We start from the raw sequence: 24,677 nt of genomic DNA on the forward strand, positions 1-24,677 counted from the left end.
CCAAGTACAACTTCATGTTTGGGATTGTGGAAGAATCAAGCCGCCATAAGCTAGACGTTATAATTCGTGGGGTCACTGTGAATAAGAGGCTTTATATCTGAAAATTGACTGGTTGACTTGACTTCAAAGTCGGACGAAAATAGGATGAGTTGCATCTAGAGGCACCGCTGGGATGATACCGACATGCCGAGACCCTTTGAAAGTATCATCAAGGTAAGATGAGTGATGAGTGATGCGTGATGCGTGATGAATGATGAATGATGAATGATAAATGATCTCCCAACATTTGGCAAAACCTTATAGTAGATTGATGATTTAGTTATTGTCAGATTGTTGCTTTTGATATTTGGTACGAGCAACCTCAATCAGTATCATCCGGAGATCCGATTAAGAGCCCCCTCGTTTCTCTTACATGTTTTCCCTTGCATAAGCCGTGGGATGCTTTTTTTGATCTCCTGGAAAGAGCTTGCAATTTGTGGTGCCCCATGTTTTCCCATGTTAAAAGTCTGACATCTCATAGGATTGGTGACACTGAGAGAACAGCAAGTGTCCCATGTCCATGCGTGGGGAGAAAAGTAAAAACTCCATTCTAAGATTAGTCCCTCTCCCCTACATATATCAGAAGTAGCTAAGCTCAGATGGAATGAATTATCGGCGGTAGATGCGATAAACATAATGAATCACCTTTTGGAGAACTAGACCTCGATAGATGTGATAGATGTCGTAGGATTGATGCCCGGAAAAGCGGATAGAAGGAGTTTGTAAGGTTGTCAGCCAACTTTATTGGTACCTACCAACTCAAGGTACGAATATCAACATCAAAGATCGGTCTGAAGGTAAGGGTGAGGTCAAGGTGCAAAGTGTAAGATGTAGTGTGCATATATGATGTATGGCTTGATCTTTTGTCTTGGATGACCACCCACCTACATACAGCAAACCCTTGTTGTCGTGAAGACGTGGTTCTTGACAAGTTCCAAGTTCCAGTGATATATGTTGGACTATCACAGAAGCTACCTAGGTACTGTATCTAGAAGGAATGGGGAAGGGGAGGGAGGAGGAGGGGCTTGGGAGACTTGGGAGACTGGGAGACTGGAAGACTGGGAGACTGGAAGACTGGGAGACTGGGAGACTGGGACAAGTACCAAAGGCAGAAAATGAAACCAAGAGAGAGTCTACTTGCCGTGTTGACCTAGTGAATACCTAGCAGGTACATTACGAGATGGCTTCAATTGCTTACATGGCTGTTGTGAACTGAACTGGGAGCTTTTCTTTCTGTGAGCCCCACCATTTGTTCGAATATTAAATATTACCCACCACCGGAAACCTTTGAAAACTTCCCCCGCAGCAGCCGTTGATCCAAAAATTTACATAAAGCCATTCACCCCCTTTCACCTTTCGAAACTTCTGATTCTCTTTCTACGACCTTCTCTCTACATGTCATATATATTCTCACGTCTGAGATTATCAACTACAAGAATTCCAACTCAAGCAAAATTTCAATATAGAAACTTTTCTCGCACAAACGTCATCATGGGTGTCACAAAGCATGTTTTGAAGGAGGGCGAAGGTGCAACTCCTAAGCCTGGAGATACCGTCACCATTCAATACACTGGATGGTTGAAGGACTCTTCCAAGGGAGACACTCTCGAGACTCAAAAGGGCAACCAGTCAGTTCCTCTAGAAGCTCAATTCTTATTGTCATTGTCATTTGCAATACAATACTCTTTCGTGTTTGCATACTAACAACCCGATTCACAGATTCGATTCCTCTGTCGGCCGTGGTGCTTTCGTCGTTCAAATTGGTGTCGGCCAAGTCATCAAGGGTATTTTACCCCGCTATCCAATAGAAGTGACGTTGAATGCTTATTGACTTGGTATTAGGTTGGGATGAGGGTGTTACTCAGATGAAGGTCGGTGAGAAGGCTACTCTGGAAATTACCCCGTAAGTTATACCTACCAATGGCATTGTTAAATGGCCTTGCTAATATGTCTTCACAGTGATTATGCCTATGGTGCCCGGTAAGATTATTCACCCTGTCTTTCCGATCATTCCTCATTCCGAAGGTCGACTTGACGACTTTTAACCACGGAAAAAAGACGGCCACACATTTTGGACGAACGGCATTGCTGATCTTTGTTTCTGTAGCGGTTTCCCCCCTGTCATCCCAGCCAACTCAACTCTTCTCTTGTAAGTCTTAAATCTATTCAACACACCAGATCTGCAAAGTACTCCACTAACAATATTTGCAGTGACGTTGAGCTCCAAAAGATCAACTAAATACGCGAGATTCAAAAGTTTTCGATCATAGACCGCCATTAAGGCGAGAAGGCTCAGGCTCACGAAGAACGAACGAACGAGTAAATGAATACATACATATTGGGTGGTGGCATACGTGAGCCGCCCATTAAGTTGAGAATGAATACCACGTTGTTTCTATGAAATTACCATGCACTTGGACTTTGTGATGGTCATCAAACCTGTGATTATTACATCGGGCGTGAACAGACGAGATACATAAATGGTGAACTTAACAAATCCGCAACGCACCCTTAGAACCAGGGTTTGGGTACCAGCTCTCATGTATAGCTTGTATAGATTGGTTCAGAATGACGAGGGGCTGCGTCTTTTCCAACCTAAGTAGGTAGTATGAGTATGTGATGCCGTCAGTCTACTCATCAGGCATCACGCATGTCAGGGAGGGTCGATTTCGGCGTCGATAGAAGAATATAGGTCTCTTTCAACGAGCCTTATGACTCGAAAATGACATGGTTAATACAAGTCCGACTCATCTACTGAAATAAATATCCTTGAGATGACATAATTTCCATCACCTACGAGTACCATTGTTTTATCTAGAAATTCGAAAAATTGCGTTGTTTGTAACAATAAAATAGCAACTCCACATACAGCGAGTTTTCTTAAAATATTGATACTCGAGCACATCCTCAAGTGTCGATATAATTATTCCCATATAATTGTTCCCTATCAAATCATGTCCTACCTCGTAGATTCCTACTAGGTACGAGGTTTGCCAGGTCCAGTGTCGTTATGTCATTTTGACTCTAGATGTTTCTATTTGTCAGGTCAGTGCTAGAGCCTCAGTGGCTAGGGAGGTGGTGGATTGTGCGAGGCGAAAGGCATTTGATACTGTAAGCAGCCCGCTGCTTCCAATTCCAATTCTTATCAATAAACATTGATCAAAAACCTTTCACATTTCATCAATCCATTCTTTTTTTTTTTTGGAATCAAAAGAAACCCCAAACCACAAACTGCAGTGAATTCCAAATCGTTCAACATCCGACCTCTTTTCGAGAACGTTATTAGCTCAGTTTCCTCTACCTAGGTAATACTGCACCTCGCAAGGCGATAACCCCACAATATTCAACTACTCACGATCCGAGCCTTAAGTTGGTACAATCTAGTGAGCCAGAAGAATACCACCCTCCTTCTAGAATCCTTTATCAAACGCCAACATTCCGTCAATAGTAGATTTAAACGGTGCTGGTAACCTGGGAAAACGTAAACTCTCCAACGCGGATTCTCAGAGGCCAGATAAAAAGATGATGACGGTAAGTGAAAGCTACCCCTCCAAGTCAACAGCTCTCCTAAAAGCTCGAGCTTCAAGCTCTCTCAAAACATCTTCTTTCTAGTATTGCACAGACTAATATAGTTACTCTCTCACCAGGCCATACACACAAAAGATAAAGATATGGAGACTAAGATGCAGGTAGATGAGTCGGTGGTTGGCAATAATGAGATCGATGAATCCCTCTACAGCAGACAACTTTATGTTCTAGGACATGAGGCCATGAAGCGTATGGGTGCTTCGAATGTGTTGATTGTGGGACTCAAGGGACTCGGTGTCGAGATTGCAAAGAACATTGCTTTGGCAGGTGTCAAAAGTCTTACCCTCTATGATCCTGCGCCCGCAGCCATTTCAGACCTTTCATCTCAATTCTTTCTACATCCTGAAGATGTTGGGAAGCCAAGAGCGGAAGTGACCGCACCACGCGTTGCTGAGCTAAACGCATATACCCCGGTTTCCGTTCACAAGTCTTCAAGGTTAGTAATTCATTCTGGCGCGAGGCTAGAATTTTGCTAACAATAGCTCCCACAGCTTAACAGAGGACCTCACTCAGTTCGATCGATACCAAGTCGTTGTCTTGACCAATACTCCACTCAAAGACCAAATCATCATTGGCGATTATTTACATAATAAGGGAATCTACCTGGTAGTTGCGGATACATTTGGTCTCTTTGGATCAATCTTTTGCGACTTTGGTGATAAGTTCACTGTTCTTGACCCCACAGGCGAAGCTCCAGTTAGCGGCATAGTCGCTGGAATCGATGAGGAAGGCTTAGTATCCGCCTTGGATGAAACACGACATGGCCTTGAGGATGGGGATTACGTTACCTTCACCGAGTTGGAAGGATTAGAAGCTTTGAACGGTGCAGAGCCTCGAAAGGTAACAGTAAAAGGACCATACACTTTCTCTATCGGAGATGTTACTGGACTTGGTCAATACAAGAAGGGTGGAATGTACCAACAGGTCAAAATGCCAAAGTTCATTGACTTTAAGCCATTGTCGGTTGCTTTGAAGGACCCAGAACATCTTATTTCCGACTACGCAAAATTCGATCGTCCTCAGCAGCTCCATGTCGGTTTCCAGGCTCTCCATGGATTCCAAGAATCTCAAGGTCGTCTTCCAAGACCGATGAATAAGGAAGACTCCATAGTCATTATTGAGTCTGCTAAGACTTTCATCAAAAATCAAAAGCTGGATATTGAAGTGGATGAGAAGTTAATTGCCGAGTTAAGTTACCAAGCTCAAGGTGATTTGAACCCAATGGCAGCTTTCTTCGGTGGGCTTGCAGCTCAAGAAGTATTGAAGGCTGTTTCTGGGAAATTTCACCCAATCAACCAGTGGATGTACTTCGACTCTTTGGAGTCCCTTCCAACCAGTTTCAAACGGACTGAGGAAACATGCAAACCCCTCAATTCTCGATACGATGGTCAAATTGCTGTATTTGGTCAAGAATATCAAGAAAAGCTTTCCAACATCACCCAATTTTTGGTTGGTGCCGGTGCTATTGGTTGCGAAATGTTGAAGAATTGGGCCATGATTGGTTTGGCGACAGGCCCCAAGGGTAAGATCTTTGTCACTGATATGGATTCGATCGAAAAGAGCAATCTCAATCGTCAATTCCTCTTCAGACCTAAAGATGTTGGCAAGTTGAAGAGTGACTGTGCTGCTGAGGCAGTTCAAGCAATGAACCCTGATCTTAAGGGTCATATTGTTACCATGCGTGATCGAGTTGGTCAAGATACCGAACATATCTTTAACGAGCAATTCTGGTATCAACTTGATGGTGTTACTAACGCTCTCGATAATGTTGATGCACGAACTTACGTTGATCGTCGTTGCGTCTTTTTCCGAAAGCCTTTGTTGGAGAGTGGAACTCTTGGTACCAAGTGTAACACACAAGTTGTTCTTCCTCACTTGACCGAGTCATATTCTAGCTCTCAAGATCCCCCCGAGCAATCCTTCCCAATGTGTACACTTCGAAGTTTCCCTAACAAAATTGAACATACCATTGCCTGGTCTCGAGAATTGTTCGAATCATACTTTGTCAAGCCAGCAGAAACAGTCAATTTATACCTTACGCAACCAGATTACCTTGATAAAACCTTGAAGCAGGGTGGCCAAGAAAAGGCAACTCTAGAAACGATTTTAGATTTTTTGGTTGAGGATAAGCCATTGTCTGTCGAGGACTGCATCAAATGGGCTCGTCTACAATTCGAGAAGCAATACAATAATAACATTCAACAACTACTGTACAACTTCCCTAAGGATTCAACTACATCAAGCGGTACACCATTTTGGTCTGGACCAAAACGTGCTCCAGATCCATTGAAGTTCGACCCCAAGAACCAATATCATTGGGATTTCGTTGTCGCCGGTGCTAGTCTTCACGCCTTCAACTATGGAATCAATACTACTGGTCTCAACTCAAGCACAATTCAAAAAGTTCTTGATAACATGATCATCCCTGATTTCTCTCCCAGCTCTTCTGTCAAGATTCAAGCGGATGATAGTGAACCTGTAAGTTTCATTTTTTTGTTGCCAATGAAGTATGTCTGACAACCTTAGGATCCAAATGCTGGAAACAGCTCATCTTTCGATGATAGCACGGAGCTTCAAAATCTCATGGAAAAGCTTCCATCGCCTAAATCATTGGCTGGTTTGAAACTCTCACCAGTAGAGTTTGAAAAGGATGATGATACCAATCACCACATCGACTTTATCACCGCTGCCAGTAACTTACGTGCTGAGAATTACAAGATTGAGCTTGCCGATAGGCACAAGACAAAGTTTATTGCTGGCAAGATTATCCCTGCTATTGCAACCACTACTGCTCTTGCCACGGGATTGGTTATCATGGAATTCTACAAGATTGTCGATGGTAAAGACGACATTGAGCAATATAAGAATGGCTTCGTCAACTTGGCCTTACCTTTCTTTGGATTCAGTGAACCTATCGCTAGTCCAAAGGCTACATACAAGGGTCACACCGGAGAAGTCTCTATTGACAAACTCTGGGATCGATTTGAGGTTGAGGATATTACTCTCCAAGAACTCATCGACGACTTCTCAAAGAACAAGGGTCTCGATATCACTATGTTGAGTTCAGGTGTTAGTCTCTTGTATGCCAGCTTTTTCCCCAAGGCAAAGTTGGCGGATCGAATGAATTTGAAGCTCAGCGAACTTGTTGAGCTCATTTCTAAGAAGGCTATCCCAAGTCATCAAAAAACGGTGATCTTTGAAATTTGTGTTGAAGATCAAGATGAAGAAGATGTAGAAGTTCCTTACATTATGATGAAGTTGGGCAATTAACAACGATACAATGAAGATGAAGGGGCATACATTTTATGGGATTAAAATTAGAATCGCACGCGAATTATGAATTTTAGCAAATTATAAATATCTTACATACAAACCATAATGTGTTGAATAATGACAAACCATATCTGGATAACTACTCTACTCTGTACGTAAGGCATTATGATTATTTTTATATTAGTGGGTTATGTAATAGACTTAGTAAGTGCTTTGCAGAAGGAATGTAAGCAGACTCGGCAGATTAGCAAGGATGCACCGATATAGCTCCAATCAATGACAAATCTCTCTACCCCGCCATCCATCATCTATCTTCATGCTTCCCATCTTTCCTTTGTATCACTCACTATATATAAAGGGGAACAACATAACCTCTCTCCTTTCAATTCAACTCAATTCATGATTTCTAGACTCTGTCAGTTATCTTCACAGCTTCCAGCATTTTCAAATTTCCCAAGAAGAGGTTTCAGTTCTACTAAAACGACAAATATGGTTCGTTAGCTTTACCCTCTCATGATATAGACATGTACTGACCTGAGAAATACATAGGCTGAACAAAAGATCACCAATTGGGTAGCACCTAATGATAAAACGGGAGAATTTAAGAGAGGACAGTCTCAATTCCGAAATTTTATTAAGAAAGGGGGAGAATTTCCACCCGAGAAAGGAAGATATCATCTCTATGTGAATATACCTTCCCTGTTTCCCACTTCCACTCATTCGTTTGAGGTTGAGCATTTCCAAACTAACCATAAACCCCAATTAGGTATCTTATGCCTGTCCATGGGCTCACCGCGCATTAATTGTGCGCAAACTTAAAGGTCTTGAGGACATCATTCCATATACTAGTGTACATTGGCATATGGCAGAAAAAGGATGGCGATTTGCGACTTCTGAAGATGATGTCACTGGTGAAAATGTTACAGCTTCTCCAGTTGAAGCTCACAATGGATTTACGCATTTGAGAGATATCTATTTCGAAGTCGATCCGGAATATACTGGGAGATTCACAGTTCCCACTCTTTATGATGTGAAGCAGGGAAAGATTGTTAGTAATGAGAGTAGTGAAATTATTAGAATGTTTTACACTGAGGTAGGTTTGGACTTTTTGATTTGTTTCCTGAAGATCTTTGGACAATAGGCACTGATATTGAGATAGTTCGATGACATCATTGCTCCGGAATACAAGAATGTCGATCTTTTTCCTGCCAATCTTCAAAAGGAAATCGAAGCTACAAATGAATGGACATACAATGATATTAACAACGGAGTCTATAGATCTGGCTTTGCTACTAAGCAGGAAGCATACGAGAAGGCTGTTATTCAACTCTTCACATCCTTGGATCGGGTTGAGAAACATTTGAGTGAAAATGAGGGACCGTATTATTATGGAAAGAATATTACCGAAGCGGATGTTAGATTGTTCACCACAATTATTCGTTTTGACGTCGTTTACGTGCAACACTTTAAGGTAGACATTCACCCAGCTCGGCATTTTGATCAAACACGACAATTGCTAATGAGTTGAAAAGACAAACATCCGAGATATTCGATCAGGATACCCATATATCCATAAGTGGTTAAGGAATCTGTACTGGAATGTTCCAGCATTTGGAGAAACCACTGAGTTTACTCACATCAAAAATCATTATACCAAAAGTCACACTCAGGTATGTATCTTTATTTCCTCTGGGTAGGTGAATTTCATGCTAACTCAAACACAGATTAATCCATTCAGTATCGCCCCCGTGGGACCTGAGCCACCTATTTTGAGAGAAGATGAAGAAGTTCCAGCTGTTAAGTGGGCTTTGAGTTTGAGGAAGTGAGATGGTGAGAGATAATGCTGTTTCAAGTTCAGGAAGGAAGTGGGAACAGATGAAAGGTGTAAGTTTTTGGTGTCGTGGTAATGAATATATTTAGAACATTGTCCTCACTTTGGCTGCTGAGTTTGTTTGCCGCTGATTGATACATGAAAACATTCATCTTTGCTCAAGATTCTTTAAAGGTTGTTGCTTTAATTCTCAACAAGTTGGTTACACGAACCTTCCTGTTTGATTTTTTAGGAGTAGTCTCCCGGTTCTCTTACACCTATACAGGCTAAAGATCTGAAAAGGTCTAACTCGCTTGGTTAGGTAGTTAAATCAATTAAATCTTCTACTCGTGAACCGGAACAAAATATCACGTATCTTGCGAGGTCTCTACTGTGCGATTCATAGTTTCTCTCTTCATATCCTTTTCTCCTATTGATTATTCTCTTACTCACTGCCCGCTTCTTTTCTCGGTTATATGTTATCTTGAATCATGCGGCTTTACACGGCGTTAGAGACGAATATCACTTTCGAGAATCGCTGTTGATGTTTGCGTTGTCCTGATTACTCATTGTGTGGTTGAATTGAGGTGATGGGAGTGATGGGGATGATTGAGGAGAGTTGATTTTTGTGAGGTGTGAGGTTTGAGGTGTGACAGGTCTTGTGGTGAGGAGGGGAGTTATCTTGTTGGTGGTTGAGGGTGATGAGAGGGATGCGAGGCAGTGAATGGGGGAAGTGAATGGGGGAAGTGAATGGGGGAAGTGAATGCGTAAAAGGAGGTTCTAATATGAAACACGACACGAAACAATAAGAATTACCTAGGTAGGTACAGAGATAGATCTACACGCGAGAGATTAGACGTGCCCTCGCAGAGTGTATATTCCATAGCAGACGGACATCATATTCAAGGAAGATTACCTAGGTAGTACACAGAAGCATAGCAGCATCTAATTCTACAATAAATCCATACCACAATCGATCAGAATACATATCTAGACTAACTCAAGCTATCCCATACCTTCTTACAGAAACCCCTCTCAATTCTCCAAACGTTACGATATTGACATGATTTCTTTTGTAGCTTGCAACTTGCTTCAATATCTCCCAAGGCTAGGTACAGGTAGGAGATTCGAGATCGCCATTCAATCGATATTCAATCGATAGATACTGGATTGTTTCTTATTAGGGATATTGATATTTTTAAGACTAGAGACTCTTTGATTTTTTGAAATTTGGGAATTGGAACAATTGCTTGAATAGCTGGGTCTTGGGGAGGTGGAGAGGATGTCCTGGGTATTAATTTTTTTTTTCTCTGTCCAAGATTTCTGTCTTTTCTCCGGAGTGTTCTGGATAGATTGGGAGGCGTGGTGAGAGGTATGACGAGAGAGGGAGGGATAATTTGATTTGGGGCTTAGGAGGGCAGAGTTGTGAAGTTACCTGTACTTAAGCTGGTAAATTAGCTATGGCGCATGAACATAGTGAATAGCTTCAATTCAACAGCTACTGCATTGTAAGCTCTAAGCGAAAAAGAACGAGGCTAGTTCTTTTAGTAGACCTTATATAAGGTCTAATACTTCCGATATAGCTAGCTCTTCAGACAGAATACAATATAGACATTTAGGACCTACAGATCGTAGGTGCTACGTCTTCCATTATCCTTCTCAAACCAACATTTAGAGACCATTGAGGCCTGTGGGGTGAGTGAAGGGAGAATGTTTAGACGCTAGATAGTAGACGCTGAATCTAAATAGTATAGATGTTCAAAAATGTCATGTTTCCATATATTTATCAATCTGTCAGTCTGATATAACAGCAATAGCAATTTTCCTTTCTTTCTTTCTTTCTTTCTTTATCTTCCTTTCTTCCTTTCTTCCTTTCATTTGTTCATAGCCAGTCATCAAGGAAGTGTCGAACTCCACTATTCCGTCTTGTTTGAAAGTATAGATTATTTATTTTTTGTAACTTGTGAAGATTGTTATTGGGATTTCAAAGATGTACGTGGGTGGGTAGTTGTGTTGTTGTTTGATTGTACTCTGATGCTTTAATGGATGGTAGCTTATATTTAAGATTGATTTTGTACTTTTAGATTTTAGCTTGGGTGTTTACTTGATGGTATAGTGGTATAGTGTAGTATAGTATAGCACAGTATAGCACAGTATATACAGTATATACAGTACAATGAAGTATTATAAAGGAGAGTATTCTGAGATGAAATGAGAGTATGGATATTTTCTAGGATTTTATTGAGAGATAGATATGATTAATAATATGTATGAATGGATTTGAGATAGATATACGTACACACACTATCCCAAATTCCCATATGTAGCAGCTCATTATCGATTTCTCAAATTGTATATTCGCCTCCTGTGCACATCATCTCCTTTTTCTTCGGATCTTCTTCTTCACCCTAGCTACTATCTATTTGACTCGTAGCATCTGTTTGCTTTGTTCTTGAACAATTTACTCTGTAACCTGTATTTCAGCCCCAAAGTCAGACTCCTGACTCCTGACTCCTGACTCCCAGCGCCCGTCTTCCTCAACCGAGCTCCCTATTCATTATCTCCTGTCCTCTGCTCCAAATTCCAACTCATCTTCATCCAAATCTACTGTTATACCAACCCATATTCATACCACTCCCCCTTGGCTCCCCCTCCGCTCCATCTTTCTCCCCCCTCATCCCTTCTCATTCCCTCTAAATCCATGAACATCTCTCTCCTCCGCTCTAAATCCTAACCCACCTATAGAATCATACATTCTGCTCCTCCCATTCACACGCACACACCTCCCTCTCTCCTTCTCTCACCATTCATCAATCTCCCTCTATCCTCTACCTCCCCCCTCCATTCTTTCCCCTCCCTCCTCTTCTTCGTCCAAGCCTCCCAATACACCACAAGCCAGAAATCTTCATATCACTCCATATCTCTCCATCGAATACACAAATCTACCACACAAATCTTCAAACCCCTTTGTCCAGTAAACAAACCCATTGCAAAAACCTATTACACAAATTCCCCTCTTCTCTCCCTTTACTATACTTCTCTATCTCTCCCTTTCTCCATCTACCATCACATCGTATTATATCATCCATCACATCATCTCTCACCCTATCATCATAAGATTATCTATCAACCTTGTATTATCCATACCTGCAATACCAACCATATCGACCATCACATCATGCATATCTATCACTATCACAAATTTCCCTCCCCTCCCCTTTACTATACTTCTCCATCTATCAACCCGTTTGTCACAACATCCCTTACCATCATCTATCAACCACCCATACATTTCCCAAATTCCCATTTCCAACCATTCCAAGATCTATCCACATCTACATCCATATTAGCATAACAAACGTCATAAAGTTCCTCAACATTCCTAAGATTCCCAAACTTTTAGGGGGAGTTTTGGGGATTGTAGTTTAGTGGATTATGGATGAGAGAATAAATGAAAGAATAAATGAGAGAATAAATGAGAGAATAAATGAGAGAATAAATGAGAGAATAAATGAGAGAATAAATAAAAGAATTATTAAAAGAATTATTAAAAGAATTATTAAAAGAATTATTAAAAGAATTATTAAAAGAACCATCAAACATCAAAGAACCCACGCAAAAACAAACAAGAAATTACCTCTCGCTAAAGGACCATAGTATAAGTACCTAGGTATATAAAGAATTATTCCTGAGGGGAGGGGGGCAGCTTCAGGATTTAACAGACGATAAATAACAAATGAGAGAATACTCCAATCGAGCTGAGTAACCCGTGGGAGGAATGTGAATGTGAGGAATGCAGGGAATATATATCAGAATTCGATCATATGAAATATGAATAGATATATAACTGCTAAGCTTTATATCACTTGGTGGAGATGTAAGCTTTACTAGTCAGTCACTACCTGTTGTAGATATTATGTATGATGTACATGTCGGTAAGAAAGATATCCTGCCCACATCTCATATAATCTCATTCGTTACATCGCGCGAGGCTGATTTTTTTTCTCTCTCTCTGAACATATATATATATATATATATATATTCTGTAGATGGGGTTGAGACCTGGATACTGCTTGAGTTTTCTTGATATATATATTGAGTTGTATCTAAAGAGTTTGAATATTATTCACCCACAATTGACGTAAATCTGCCCCCAGAAGATTTTCCTCCATTCCATCGTTGAAAGTGCCAGCTATGTTTCCCATTCATGTGCGTTCCATATTCGCGCCAAGAGCATAAGGGCAAAAGGAAAGCGAATAACAAAAAACATCATTAAAGGAACATTGCTTGCGCCCAAAAATCCATTCTATTCCCATTATAAGTATGCGCCATCGCTTTGGGTATACCATATAAAATACACCAGCTAATACCCAATTACTCCATGCCTTGACCCTTTTATACAATTCCCTTTTTAACCTTCGTTTGTACCCTCACAGTTGGTAAGGCCCACCCCATGTATTCCTTCTCAAGACCCATAGCGATTTCCTTCAAAGTTCTCTCTTCCCTTACGAAACTTTGTTTGAAATCCACCCATATTCTTAATATATCCTCTGGTTCCATTCTCGGTTCTACAAATTCGAAGTCCTCGTCCAATCTTCCGCATTCCCTTCTCTCCTCTCTAATGATCAGTTTAACCAAGTCGAGATTCGGAAAAGATCGCATTAATGTCGCTTTATTGTATGATTCCCACGGTCTCTTGATTTCTACATCCACATGATCGATTCCAATTGCTTTGACATCATCGAGAAGTTCTGGTGTATGTAAAAAGGTACGAAAGTCGCGAAGGGTTTCATCATATCCCATTGCACGATGCCGAGGAAGATAAAGAACATCGATGTAAGGATTGAAATATATTCTTGGTTTGGAAGTCTTTGTTCCGAAAGAAAGTGTATATACACGTAAAGCTTCGGTTCGTGATTCGTGATTAGCTTGGAGGATTGCAGGCGGTGGAGTTCTCGAACGACATCGATCGATGGTAGGATCATATCGAACTTCGACGGTACGACTTGTGCAGGCATAGCGCCAGACGAGAATTCGAAGTTCAGGTAAGAGTTTCGGGAAGAGATGGAAATCGTGGAGTGGCTCTTGAGACGGTGAAATCATGGTAGATTGTGGTCTGTAAATCATTCGTAGAACTTGAGGATCCATTGATGGATTGTTTTTGATGTAAGAAGTAAACATATTGGCAAAGAACAAGTAATAGAAATCGTGTGAAACGGCTGAATGTGAAGGTATTGTATGGAAAGAAGAGCCTGTCACTATTAGATGATTATACGGTCGGTCAATCTTGAGCGCTCAAGGGAGAGTTATCATCTAGCCTTTAAGACTTGCACTTTTGTGTGTGTTGTATTAGAAGTGAAGTGAAGTAGAGTAAAGTAGAGTAAAGTAGAGTACAATATAGTATAATAGAGTAAAGTAAAGTAAAGTAGAGTAAAGTATAGTAAAGTAAAGTACAAGAGAGATGGAATCAAAGTCGACTGAATGAATCATATACAAGCTCCTAGAGAACACTTCTTGAATTGACACATGCAAGAAGAGACGTCGGAAGGTTAAGGAAGGAAAAGATGTAAAAGCTAAGGAAGGGTATGGGAAAGCCTCACTTAGGACAGGAAGCCGATCAACCAAATGAAAGATGGATATTGTGAGCTGATTAATCTAGACTTCACTTGATTGATCAACGATGGCCGAGTTTGAAAGAGTCCAACTTCCATCCTAGCACACATCCATCCATCGTATCTACGAAGTAGTCGCCAAGACGAAAATGATAGAGATTTCTTGATACAAATCACTCGATCAAGGTATGAGATCAACCACCACGCTTCACTCAATTTAAGCGCATAATCATCTATCTATATTCAGTAAGGGTTGAGGGACCGGTGTATATGAGGAAGGTCAGTGACGTTCCTGTTGTGTGGTTTGGTGTGGTTTGGGTGTGGTTTGGGTGGTGAAATCCTTGTTGGGCAGAAGAAAGTGGTCTGATGTTTTGGTGGGGATGGATTTATCTTACCAAGAGAGGATTGGTTGATGTTATGACTAACAGGGAAAACCCTTTGATGATCAACCAAAATGGGGTGATATTTACGACATGATTTATGTACAAAGTAGGAGGAGGCATGATATGATAATAGATGGGTAATTTATTTTATCAGATATAACGTATAGGAATATAGGTATAAGAAGAAAGTCCTGGTATATATTGATGAATGTATGAAGTAAAGTCCGCCCATTCATCCACTTTCCTTTGCTCGCTTACCTAAGCAGGAAGCATAATTACCTAATTACCTTAGGGAAAAAAAGTCCGGGACCCCAGTTTATAATACCTTCTAGCGTCTGCTCTGTACAACTCCCGCATACCGGGTATGACCTTAGCCTTAAGCCTCGTGTCGAGCATAGACCAAGGCTCTGATCAATAACCCCCCACCAGGGCCACCACCAATTCCACTCTAATAATACTTGTAACTCCTTCAAGAAATATTCCGAGACATTTTAGAAGATTAACGAATTTAAACAAAAATTATCACAAAAAGAAAGAGAGAAGGAAAGAAAGAAAGAAAGAAAGAGAGAAAGAAAGAAGGAAAGAAAGAGAGAAGGAAAGAAAGAGAGAAGGAAAGAAGGAAAGAAAGAGAGAAGGAAAGAAAGAGAGAAGGAAAGAAAGAGAGAAGGAAAGAAAGAGAGAAGGAAAGAAAGAGAGAAGGAAAGAAAGAAAGAAAGAAAGAAAGAAAGAAAGAAAAAAACAAAAAAAAACAAAAAAACAAAAAAAACATAAATCCAGAGATGATGGCGGCTTCAAAAGCTCCTATGCCCTCGGCGTTAACTTTCGAGTTATTGGCTCGTTGCTCTGTAAGCTACCTATCCATTACTTTTCTTTCGCTTCATCACCGCTCTCTAATTGCCTACCAATATGCTAGACAACAAAAGCAAGAGCCGCCAATTTGACTTTACCTCATGGCCCAGTCCAATTACCCATGTTCATGCCAGTCGCCACACAAGCATCATTAAAAGGGTTGACTCCGCAACAACTTGAGGAGACAGGTTGTCGTTTATGCTTGAACAACACCTATCACCTAGGCTTGAAACCAGGCCAGGAAGTTTTAGACAAAGTTGGGGGAGCGCATAAGTTACAAGGATGGAGCCACAATATATTAACAGATAGTGGAGGGTAATTCTGTCCACGCATCAACCTACACACCCCGTTTGAAAACTAACATAATGTCGATAGTTTTCAAATGGTCAGTCTCCTCAAATTGGCCAATATCACAGAGGAAGGTGTACGATTTTTGAGTCCGCATGATGGATCTCCCATGTTACTTACGCCTGAGCATTCAATGTCTCTTCAAAATTCCATCGGAAGCGACATTATCATGCAACTCGATGATGTCTTGGTCACTACCTCTCCCGATGCCGAAAGAATGAAAGTAGCCATGGAAAGAAGTGTGAGATGGCTCGATCGATGCATTACCGCACATGCGAATCCGACCACCCAGAATCTATTCTGCATTATACAAGGAGGATTGGATTTGGAGTTGAGGAAAAAATGTTGTGAAGAGATGGTAGCAAGAGGGACACCAGGTATTGCAATAGGTGGCTTAAGTGGTGGTGAAGCCAAGTCGGATTACTGTCGTGTAGTAAATACATGTACAAGTCTCTTGCCAGAAAATAAGCCCAGATATGTGATGGGGATTGGATATCCTGAAGATTTGGTAGTCAGTGTAGCATTAGGCGCAGACATGTTCGATTGTGTATGGCCTACTCGCACAGCACGATTTGGAAACGCAATCACCAAACATGGAGTTCTCAATTTACGACACGCATCTTACGCGAACGATTTTGGACCAGTGGAAGCAGGATGTGGATGCATATGCTGCAGAACAGGAGATGGCGGTCTAGGTATTACCAGAGCATATGTTCACCACTTAGCTGCTAAAGAGACTGTTGGTGCGCATTTGCTCACCATGCACAATGTTTGGTATCAACTGGAGTTGATGAGAAATGCTAGGAAAGCTATTATGGAAGACAGATATCCCGCTTTCATCAAGAAGTTCTTTGCAGATCTTCATGGTGGTGAGAAGTCTAAATATCCAGATTGGGCAGTAGAAGCACTAAGAACAGTTGGTGTTGATCTAATGGAGTCATGAGAGAAGATTTTAGGATTAATTCAGAGATGAATAAATAGATAGGTACCAATAGTAAAATATTATGAACAGAATTGTTGGGCACTGCATGCAATGACAGTCTGACAAAAAAAAAAAGAAACAAAACCTACCCCTCCCTAAGTAACTAGAGATATAACTTGAAACAACGGCGTTTCTACGAGCATAAGAGATTGAGATTCAAGATTTTATGATTTCATTCAGACGACTTCTAATACATCTCTATCCATATTGAACCTTTTTTTTCATTTCATTACTCTTCTCTTGGCTTCTCATTAAATAACGACACCGAGGCTGAACCGTTAATCGGCAGGGGTTCGCGATCTGCGCCAATACGCGATTTATTAGGGATTCTCTGTCGCATATTCCTTCGTCATCGTCATAGCTTCTCTATCTGGAAACTTCGCGACAAGGAGATTGAATTTAAGTGAAGGGTCGAGAAATCAAGTGAAGGTCGAACTTTCGGCTCTACACAATTTCACTCATTCACCCATTTTCAATGGCATACTCATCGCCAAACGGTGGCAGAAATGCCAGCCCTTCGCCCGTCCAGTTGCCCTCCTCGACAAGTAGTAACGATACTCCAATATCAAATTCACTGAGACGCCTTTCAATCAATAACGCTTCGAGAACTGGTCTTCCAATTTCACCTCATACTTCTTCTACAAGAGCTATATCATATGGTGGCCATTCAAATCTCTATCCATCACCAAGTGGTAGAAGCCCCGTTCTTCCGAGCCCCTTATGCCGAAGTTCCAGCACTGCGAGTTTCGACCAACGTCGCTCATCTACTTCACATCTCTCCCGGAAACCGTCTTTGAATTCGCTTAACGGTGGAGGTTTAACTCCAAACAAAAATTCGATAAACAGAAGATCATCCACACAGTTTGCACACAGGTCACCATCTGTCATGGGTGGTAAATCACTCCTTTCTCAAAGGGAGGAAGACATGCGTGAGCCTTCACCAAGGCATACTGCAGCATCCATCGCAAGTTCACATTTCAAGTCGGAATTGGATTTACAAGATTCGAATGATGGTTCACGATCTGCCGAGACAATTGTTATACTTCACGACTCCGTTTATGGACATCGCTTTTCCCGACCCAAAACTTCACGAACTGGTTTGAGTACAATTGTCGAAAGACCCGAAAGAATTCATGCTAGCATACTTGGAGTGTCTGTAGCATATGTGCGACTGGGCGAGAGACACTCTGAAGGTCAATATCCTCTTCGCCCTGGTATGGAAGCTTCTGCGGTACCTAGTACGCCCTTTCGCATACGCAAAACCACTCGTCGAATGTCTTTATCCTCGCAAGCGATCACAAATGTACATGGAGTAAAGTGGATGGAGGAGTTGAAGATTATGTGTGATAACGCAGAAGCCAAGCTCGCTATGAATGGAAAAGAATTGGCTAGACCTGAGATGAATCGAGGTCCCCATGACGCAGCCCCTTCAAAGTTTCACGAGGGTGATCTCTATCTGTGTTCGGAGTCTTTGGACGCTATGGAGGGTGCGCTGGGTGCCGTATGTGAGGGTGTTGATGCTGTTTTTGAAGGCTCTTCTACCGGATTAGGACCACGCCGAACTTTTATCGCGATAAGACCTCCTGGACATCATTGTTCAGCTAGTTATCCTTCTGGATTCTGTTGGTTAAATAATGTTCATGTTGGTATTTCACACGCTTCGCTCACTCACGGTTTAACTCATGCGGCTATTATCGATTTTGATCTTCATCATGGAGATGGATCTCAAGCAATTGCTTGGGAACATAACTCTCGTGCCAATGGCTTGGCTAAGAATGCGTTACCGTGGAAGAAGACTTCGATTGGATATTTTAGTCTTCATGATATCAATTCATATCCATGTGAGATGGGTGACGAGGAGAAAGTCAAGAATGCTAGTCTGTGTATTGAAAATGCACATGGACAAAATATTTGGAATGTTCACTTACAACCGTGGAAAAGTGAAGAAGGATTCTGGGAACTATATGAATCAAAGTATTCAGTACTACTCGAGAAGACACGAAACTTTTTACGCACACAATATGAGCGGCTTCAAGCATCACCTAATGGACCAAAGCCAAAAGCTGCCATCTTCCTGTCGGCTGGTTTCGACGCCAGTGAGTGGGAAAGTTCGGGTATGCAACGTCATAAAGTCAACGTTCCAACCGAATTTTATGCTCGTCTAACCCGAGATGTTGTGAAACTTGCAGCTGAGGAAGGTACAGGGGTAGATGGAAGGATCATTAGTGTTCTTGAGGGTGGTTACAGTGATCGTGCTTTGTGTACCGGGGTTTTGAGTCATCTCAGTGGTTTGTCAGGAAGTGATCCTGTAGCTCACACCGAAAAGGCATTCACAGGTCTAAACTTTGAAATGGGACAGAGACTTGGTGTAGATCCATTGAGCCCTGGACCACCATCTCCTTTTGGTTTCATGCCATATGATCCGTTGTGGTGGTCTCAAGGTCGACTGGAACAACTTGATGCTGCTATGAATAGTGCACCCGTCCCCGAGGAGCCGAAGATTCAAAGACCTGCAGGACCTCAAGGAAATTTTGCATCTCCTACACAATCCTTCATTGCTAAAGTCGTCAATACTCCTACAGCGCAACGTAGTGTGTCAACGATGGGTATGAGAAATGGAGTGCCAGTTCCGAGGTCTTCACCTCCTAGGCCACCTACTCCTCCACCACCCGATGTTCATTGGACAGTTGCAGCTCATGAATTGAGTAAATTGCTTATTCCAACCGATAGACAGACAAAGAGCTGCCAATGGGAAGATCTTGCTGCCGAAGCTACAAAAGCAAGAAAGGAACGTCAATCATTAGCAAACCCCGAAGGCGCCCAACAACCTGTTAATCCGGAACCTGTTAATGCCAGAATGTCTTTACGAACAAGAAAACCTCCACCAAAATTGCTTGATAGTATCGAGAAGGATGAGGGCAGAAAGCCTGCTGCAAAATCAAACCGTCGAAGAACCGTCCCCAGTACTGCCGCTTCACCTGTACACAAAGTATGTAGTTACGTCATGTCGTATAGTTACAAACTAACAATTAATAGGCCCCCCCCGCTCCAAGCACAAGTCAAGCATCCGATACGAATTCTAGTCAGTCAACGCAAAAGTATACTCGGAGACTTAGTGCCGCATCTATATCCACTACTGCGGCAATGCCTCCTCCTTCTCGACCGGTACCTGCTGCTAATAAAGCACCATCACATCCTCATAGACCTGGTAGTTCTATGAGTGTACGACCAGGATCTGCTATGAGTTCTCGTGGACCTCCTCCACCACCTGTCGTTGTAAAGAAGACAAGAGCACTTGCCAAACCTCGAACTGATGCTTCAAAGCCAGGTCCAGGTCGACCCCGCAAGAAGTCTCCTGCAGTGACTGGTTCTGATAGTAATACGAAGAATACCACTGAGGCTGTTCCAACTGCGGAAAATAGTAACCAGTCCTCTGACGTTGATAGTCTAACTTCTGGTATGAAGAAAATTAAGATTAGTCTTCTGACTAAAGCACAGAAAGAAGCCAAGGAAGAAGAAAAGCATAGGGTAAAGATTGAATCGAGTCAGGAAGATGGGAAACCATCCTCAGATATGTCAAACCAAACACCACCTAGAACGGCCAATTCTGACACGACCTATAATCAATCTGCAACTTCCACACCAATAATGAGTGTCTCACCTGGACCTTCAACCCCTCAGTTATTTGTTCCTCCACATGATTCTGTTCAATTGGATGAGCCTGAACAAGCTCACTTACCGGCTAGCTCACCTATGGGTCCTCCCATGGAACGAAATGAATTCGGAAATGTTTCGGATCATTCATCAAATGACAGCGCGGACAACTTTGTGCCCGTTAAACCTCAAGGCCCGATTCCAAGCACGATAGCACAACAAGAACCACTTCGATGGTTGCCACCGAATACAAACACACCAGCTGCGGAGAGAAAATATGACCTTCCAGTATTTACATCCACCTCCGCCATACCTTTTGCTCCGAATTCCGACGTTGACAATCAAAACAAACCTTCAAACTCGCACGTCGACCAAGATTCATCCCCATCTGAATCTACACAATTAGCTTCCTCGATCTGGGATATTCCTGTCACACCACGGGATCAATAGATCATTCTTAGGAAATTTTCATTTGTATACATAGTGAACTTAATCGACCTTGGTAATCGTACATTCATTCCCATGTTGGTAATAAGCTTCCGGCTTTTCTTTATTCATGATACCCTTTAGAAGGAAGTGCTTGGGGGAAACCGGGGAGGGAAGGTCTGGATATTTGTACGACTATAGAGACTTTCTTGTAGAGAGCAATTAATTATAATTACCAATGTTTTATGGTTTGTGTTACATATGAATTCTATTTTCATGTGGGAAGAATTTGCTTGATACATTCATTACTGGAGATTGAACTAGCTAAGAGCAGTGTATTTGTGCAAAGTACTCGGTAGCCATATCATCATATGTCAGATGTTTTTTGTAAATTAGATAACTCCATGAACTTGATCTTGTCGCGCCCAGATTGCCTATTTGTAAGAGAAAGAATAGGTAGAACTGATTACCACTACAAACCTTTCAATGATTAGATTACTTTCCTCGAATATAACATAATTCAGAATTTTTGAACCATATCCAGATGGCTAAAAGCTATTGACTATTTTACTCTTTCTGTATTCATACATTGAATCTATGGTTGATTTTTGATTCGATTAATTTGGGGTTTCCTCGTACGAACAGGCTGTGGAGGTGGTAGTCACGTGAAGTCAAAAATGACACTAGCGTACCAGCTAGCGAGACATCGACAACTTTTCGCACACAAAAGAATTTTGAAGATTTTATACCTCTCAATCGACAACCGCAAAAACTTTCGACAACCACCACATACAACCCCCTCAATACCGTAATCATGGGTCGTGTTCGTACTAAGACTGTTAAGAAGTCCGCCAAGGTCATTATCGAGAGATACTACCCCAAGTTGACTCTCGATTTCGAGACCAACAAGAGAATCTGTGATGAGATTGCCATCATTGCTTCCAAGAGACTCCGCAACAAGGTAAATTTAAACCTGCAATTGGATGGATTGGAAAATGATAGATATCTAATAATTGGTGCAATAGATTGCCGGTTACACCACCCATTTGATGAAGCGTATTCAACGTGGACCAGTCCGTGGTATCTCCTTCAAGCTCCAAGAAGAGGAGAGAGAACGTAAGGATCAATACGTTCCAGAGGTTTCTGCTCTCGATGTTTCCAGCACTGAGAGCGGACAACTCGAGGTCGATGTCGAGACAAAGGATCTCCTCAAGTCCCTTGGTGTATGTATTTTGCGCAATTCGATATTGATTTTCACATCTGACACTTTTGTTACAGTTCGATTCTATCCCATGCAACGTCACCCCAGTCACCCAAGCACAAACCACCGAGCGTGGACCAAGACGATTCGGCGACAGACCTGCCCGCAGAGAATAAATTTATGGATTTACAAAGGGTATGGGGGATTTTATTGGGAAGCACATGGATCTGATGGCTACTGGCGTATAAAGGACGGACAGGAAGTGTATACAGATCAATGTGAGAGAATTCCTCCCAAAACCAGGTGTCGCCCGTGATTCTCTCTTTATGAGAGATGAGGCTTGATTGCCATCCTTCGGGAAACCCTTTCGATTTTCGTGAATTTGATGATCTAATGATGTATGCTGTGAGCTTGATGCATACGGCCGACATATTAACAGCAAGAGCTACGGTCTCTACACGGGACTTCTTCTCGAAGTACACTTCTCAGAAACTCTACATGGAACCTTCTGTGATCATAATATTTCGATCTTTTCGTTCAAGTCTAGTTCACCCGGCCCCAAGATGTATATACAGAATGCGTTGAGGATTTTATATAGCCATCGTTCCTATGTGGCGGTAAGTTGTGCGTGAACGATAATATTGTATGATTTTAGTCCCAGGAAAATCGATTTGCGGTTGGAATTCGAGGTTGGAATTCGAGGTGCACCAGTAAGAATGGATTCATTGGTTAATCCATGTCATTGAATGTGACAGACGCGGGGTATCATAGTTTTACTCCTTCCTGCCATGAACTCCAGAACTCCAAGTAATGCAATCATATTTTCCAGTCTGTATCCATTTCTGTATCGTCATCCTCTTCCCCAAATAAATCTCCATAATTGGTGCCATGATTAAATGTAGATGTATGACCTTCCAGATCTAAATGTAATGTATCCATCCTATCAGCAAGTTCATTCGAGTCGAATGTCGGTGGCTTGACATCACTCTGTTTGACTTCCTTTTCAACTATTGAAAAATTCGAGACATGTTTTGATGAACCTTGGCCAGTCTCTCCCCTCTCCAATGCCAGGTTTCCAAATTTCTTCTGCTTGTCTTGAGCTTCCTGCTTGTTCAAGTCTAAATTCTCGATTCCGTCCATGACCAAATCTTCCTCTGTCTTAGGTTCATCCAGTAAGTCTATCTTCGTAGCAGAACTGTCGCCACTCCTCTCCCACGCTGGACATTCACTCAATTGAACGCGGACATATAACGCTCTCCTAGCACACGTATCCGAGCACCATTTCTCCGCATCTTCCTTCTTCGCAATCCTGAAATCCTTTGCCTTCCCCGACATGCCCAGTAATCTCCACTGGCCACCTTTATTATCTCGCGGCCGCGGATTGGCACACAGGGTATACCCGCACCGACTATCGAGATTGCGTTCGAGGATTAGGGCATCGTAGTCGCTGGGTTGGAAGGGTCGAAGCATCTCTTTGAAAGCGCGAGCGTCGGATGCGGAGGGGTTCGAGGCATCGTGCGGTGCAGAGGCGAGCGGGAAATCGATCAGGGATTCGGTGGACGAGAGGATCTCGAGCTCGATTTCTTTGCGTTCTTGGATGAGGCGCGCGTGGTAGAGGGCGACTTCGCGGTCGCGCTCGGCTTTGGTGGGTGAGGGGTTGGTGGTGGTGGTGGTGGTGGAGGGGTAGGAGGAGGAAGATGGGGTTTTTTTTAATATTGATTTGGGTTTTTGGAGGGTGGACATGTTTGTGTTTGGGGTTTATTTTATTTTTTATTTTCGTTTCCGTTTTTGTGATCTTCTTCCTGAGTTATGCGTAGGTAGGAAGGTAGGTAGGTAGGTAGGTAGGTAGGTATTTGATATATAGATTGGAACAGATCTGATTTTGTTTGAGCCGAGTCGAGTTGATTGGATTGGATTGATAAGAATTGATGGTTGGTTTTCTTAATCCGTGGATCGATCAAAGAATGGGATTCAATTCCATTTGTTCCGTTGAAGAGTAATCACCTACAGCCGACAGCCTAAAATATAGATAGCTGTGTATGGCATGGCATTGGTTTCCAGTACCTGAGCTCACCTGCAGTTGAGGAAAGAGATGGAATGGAATGATTGATTGATTGGAGGGGGAATTGATGATTGATTTTTTGACCAATGTAATTATATTATACCTGGATACTACTGTTGATTGATCAGTTGTACGTTTCTTACATGAATGAATACATACATACATCGTTTAGGTTCAGCCACTCTTGACCTGTGCCTCAAAGTGCCACATCCACATTCATCAAAGTGCTCCTCAGCAAATCTTTGAATAACCTTGGAATCACTCGCAACCTTGGAAGCTTTCCTTTGCCCACCAGATCATGCAACTACAACTACAGATGGTCTTATAGGTAGAAAGCCCCAGAGTTAAAGGGAAGTCCGCAAAGCACCACAAATCAATTCGCATCCCCAGGCCAGGTACGTACCTAGCATATGTATGCCCGCCCACCTTACGCTACATACAAGCCTTCCA

The 24,677-nt window shown here is 42.1% G+C and overlaps 8 protein-coding genes across 8 annotated transcripts; 6 read left to right on the forward strand and 2 right to left on the reverse strand.

The window, feature by feature from the left end:
- The first annotated feature begins 1,248 nt into the window (after nt 1–1,248).
- On the forward strand, nt 1,249–2,495 carry EAF01_006733 (uncharacterized protein). Its single transcript, XM_038914987.1, has 6 exons — nt 1,249–1,667; nt 1,759–1,823; nt 1,882–1,942; nt 1,999–2,019; nt 2,147–2,188; nt 2,251–2,495. The coding sequence occupies exons 1-6, from the start codon at nt 1,435–1,437 to the stop codon at nt 2,276–2,278; spliced, it is 450 nt and encodes a 149-aa protein (XP_038769942.1). The 5' UTR covers nt 1,249–1,434; the 3' UTR covers nt 2,279–2,495.
- Nucleotides 2,496–3,163: 668 nt separating this feature from the next.
- Nucleotides 3,164–6,897, forward strand: EAF01_006734 (uncharacterized protein; the record flags this gene model as incomplete). The annotated part of the gene is made up of 5 exons (XM_038914988.1): nt 3,164–3,344; nt 3,488–3,570; nt 3,687–4,063; nt 4,119–6,105; nt 6,154–6,897. Exons 2-5 carry the CDS (start codon nt 3,562–3,564, stop codon nt 6,895–6,897), a joined length of 3,117 nt encoding a protein of 1,038 aa, XP_038769943.1. The 5' UTR covers nt 3,164–3,344; nt 3,488–3,561.
- Nucleotides 6,898–7,299: 402 nt separating this feature from the next.
- On the forward strand, nt 7,300–8,726 carry EAF01_006735 (uncharacterized protein; the record flags this gene model as incomplete). Its single annotated transcript, XM_038914989.1, has 6 exons — nt 7,300–7,392; nt 7,450–7,584; nt 7,667–7,993; nt 8,060–8,371; nt 8,433–8,570; nt 8,625–8,726. 6 exons carry the CDS (start codon nt 7,300–7,302, stop codon nt 8,724–8,726), a joined length of 1,107 nt encoding a protein of 368 aa, XP_038769944.1.
- Nucleotides 8,727–13,105: 4,379 nt separating this feature from the next.
- EAF01_006736 (uncharacterized protein) lies at nt 13,106–13,891 on the reverse strand (the record flags this gene model as incomplete). The annotated part of the gene is made up of 1 exon (XM_038914990.1): nt 13,106–13,891. The coding sequence occupies one exon, from the start codon at nt 13,889–13,891 to the stop codon at nt 13,106–13,108; it is 786 nt and encodes a 261-aa protein (XP_038769945.1).
- Nucleotides 13,892–15,484: 1,593 nt separating this feature from the next.
- Nucleotides 15,485–16,845, forward strand: EAF01_006737 (uncharacterized protein; the record flags this gene model as incomplete). Its single annotated transcript, XM_038914991.1, has 3 exons — nt 15,485–15,550; nt 15,619–15,869; nt 15,930–16,845. The coding sequence occupies 3 exons, from the start codon at nt 15,485–15,487 to the stop codon at nt 16,843–16,845; spliced, it is 1,233 nt and encodes a 410-aa protein (XP_038769946.1).
- A 514-nt stretch (nt 16,846–17,359) lies between these two features.
- EAF01_006738 (uncharacterized protein) lies at nt 17,360–20,988 on the forward strand (the record flags this gene model as incomplete). Its single annotated transcript, XM_038914992.1, has 2 exons — nt 17,360–19,873; nt 19,921–20,988. 2 exons carry the CDS (start codon nt 17,360–17,362, stop codon nt 20,986–20,988), a joined length of 3,582 nt encoding a protein of 1,193 aa, XP_038769947.1.
- Nucleotides 20,989–21,778: 790 nt separating this feature from the next.
- EAF01_006739 (uncharacterized protein) lies at nt 21,779–22,341 on the forward strand (the record flags this gene model as incomplete). The annotated part of the gene is made up of 3 exons (XM_038914993.1): nt 21,779–21,925; nt 21,990–22,187; nt 22,243–22,341. 3 exons carry the CDS (start codon nt 21,779–21,781, stop codon nt 22,339–22,341), a joined length of 444 nt encoding a protein of 147 aa, XP_038769948.1.
- Nucleotides 22,342–22,981: 640 nt separating this feature from the next.
- Nucleotides 22,982–23,908, reverse strand: EAF01_006740 (uncharacterized protein; the record flags this gene model as incomplete). The annotated part of the gene is made up of 1 exon (XM_038914994.1): nt 22,982–23,908. The coding sequence occupies one exon, from the start codon at nt 23,906–23,908 to the stop codon at nt 22,982–22,984; it is 927 nt and encodes a 308-aa protein (XP_038769949.1).
- Between the last annotated feature and the right edge of the window lie 769 nt (nt 23,909–24,677).

Source organism: Botrytis porri (genome assembly GCF_014898465.1).
Source record: "Botrytis porri strain MUCL 3234 chromosome Unknown BPOR_008, whole genome shotgun sequence".
Lineage (NCBI taxonomy): Eukaryota > Fungi > Ascomycota > Leotiomycetes > Helotiales > Sclerotiniaceae > Botrytis > Botrytis porri.

What these genes read in the sequence shown, in the direction of transcription:
- EAF01_006733 (XM_038914987.1), top strand. Translation starts at nt 1,435, where the DNA reads ATGTCATATATATTCTCACGTCTGAGATTATCAACTACAAGAATTCCA. An exon ending in TGTCGGCCAAGTCATCAAGG is followed by an intron (nt 1,824 to 1,881) that starts GTATTTTACCCC and finishes ACTTGGTATTAG; the next exon opens with GTTGGGATGAGGGTGTTACT. An exon ending in GCCAACTCAACTCTTCTCTT is followed by an intron (nt 2,189 to 2,250) that starts GTAAGTCTTAAA and finishes CAATATTTGCAG; the next exon opens with TGACGTTGAGCTCCAAAAGA.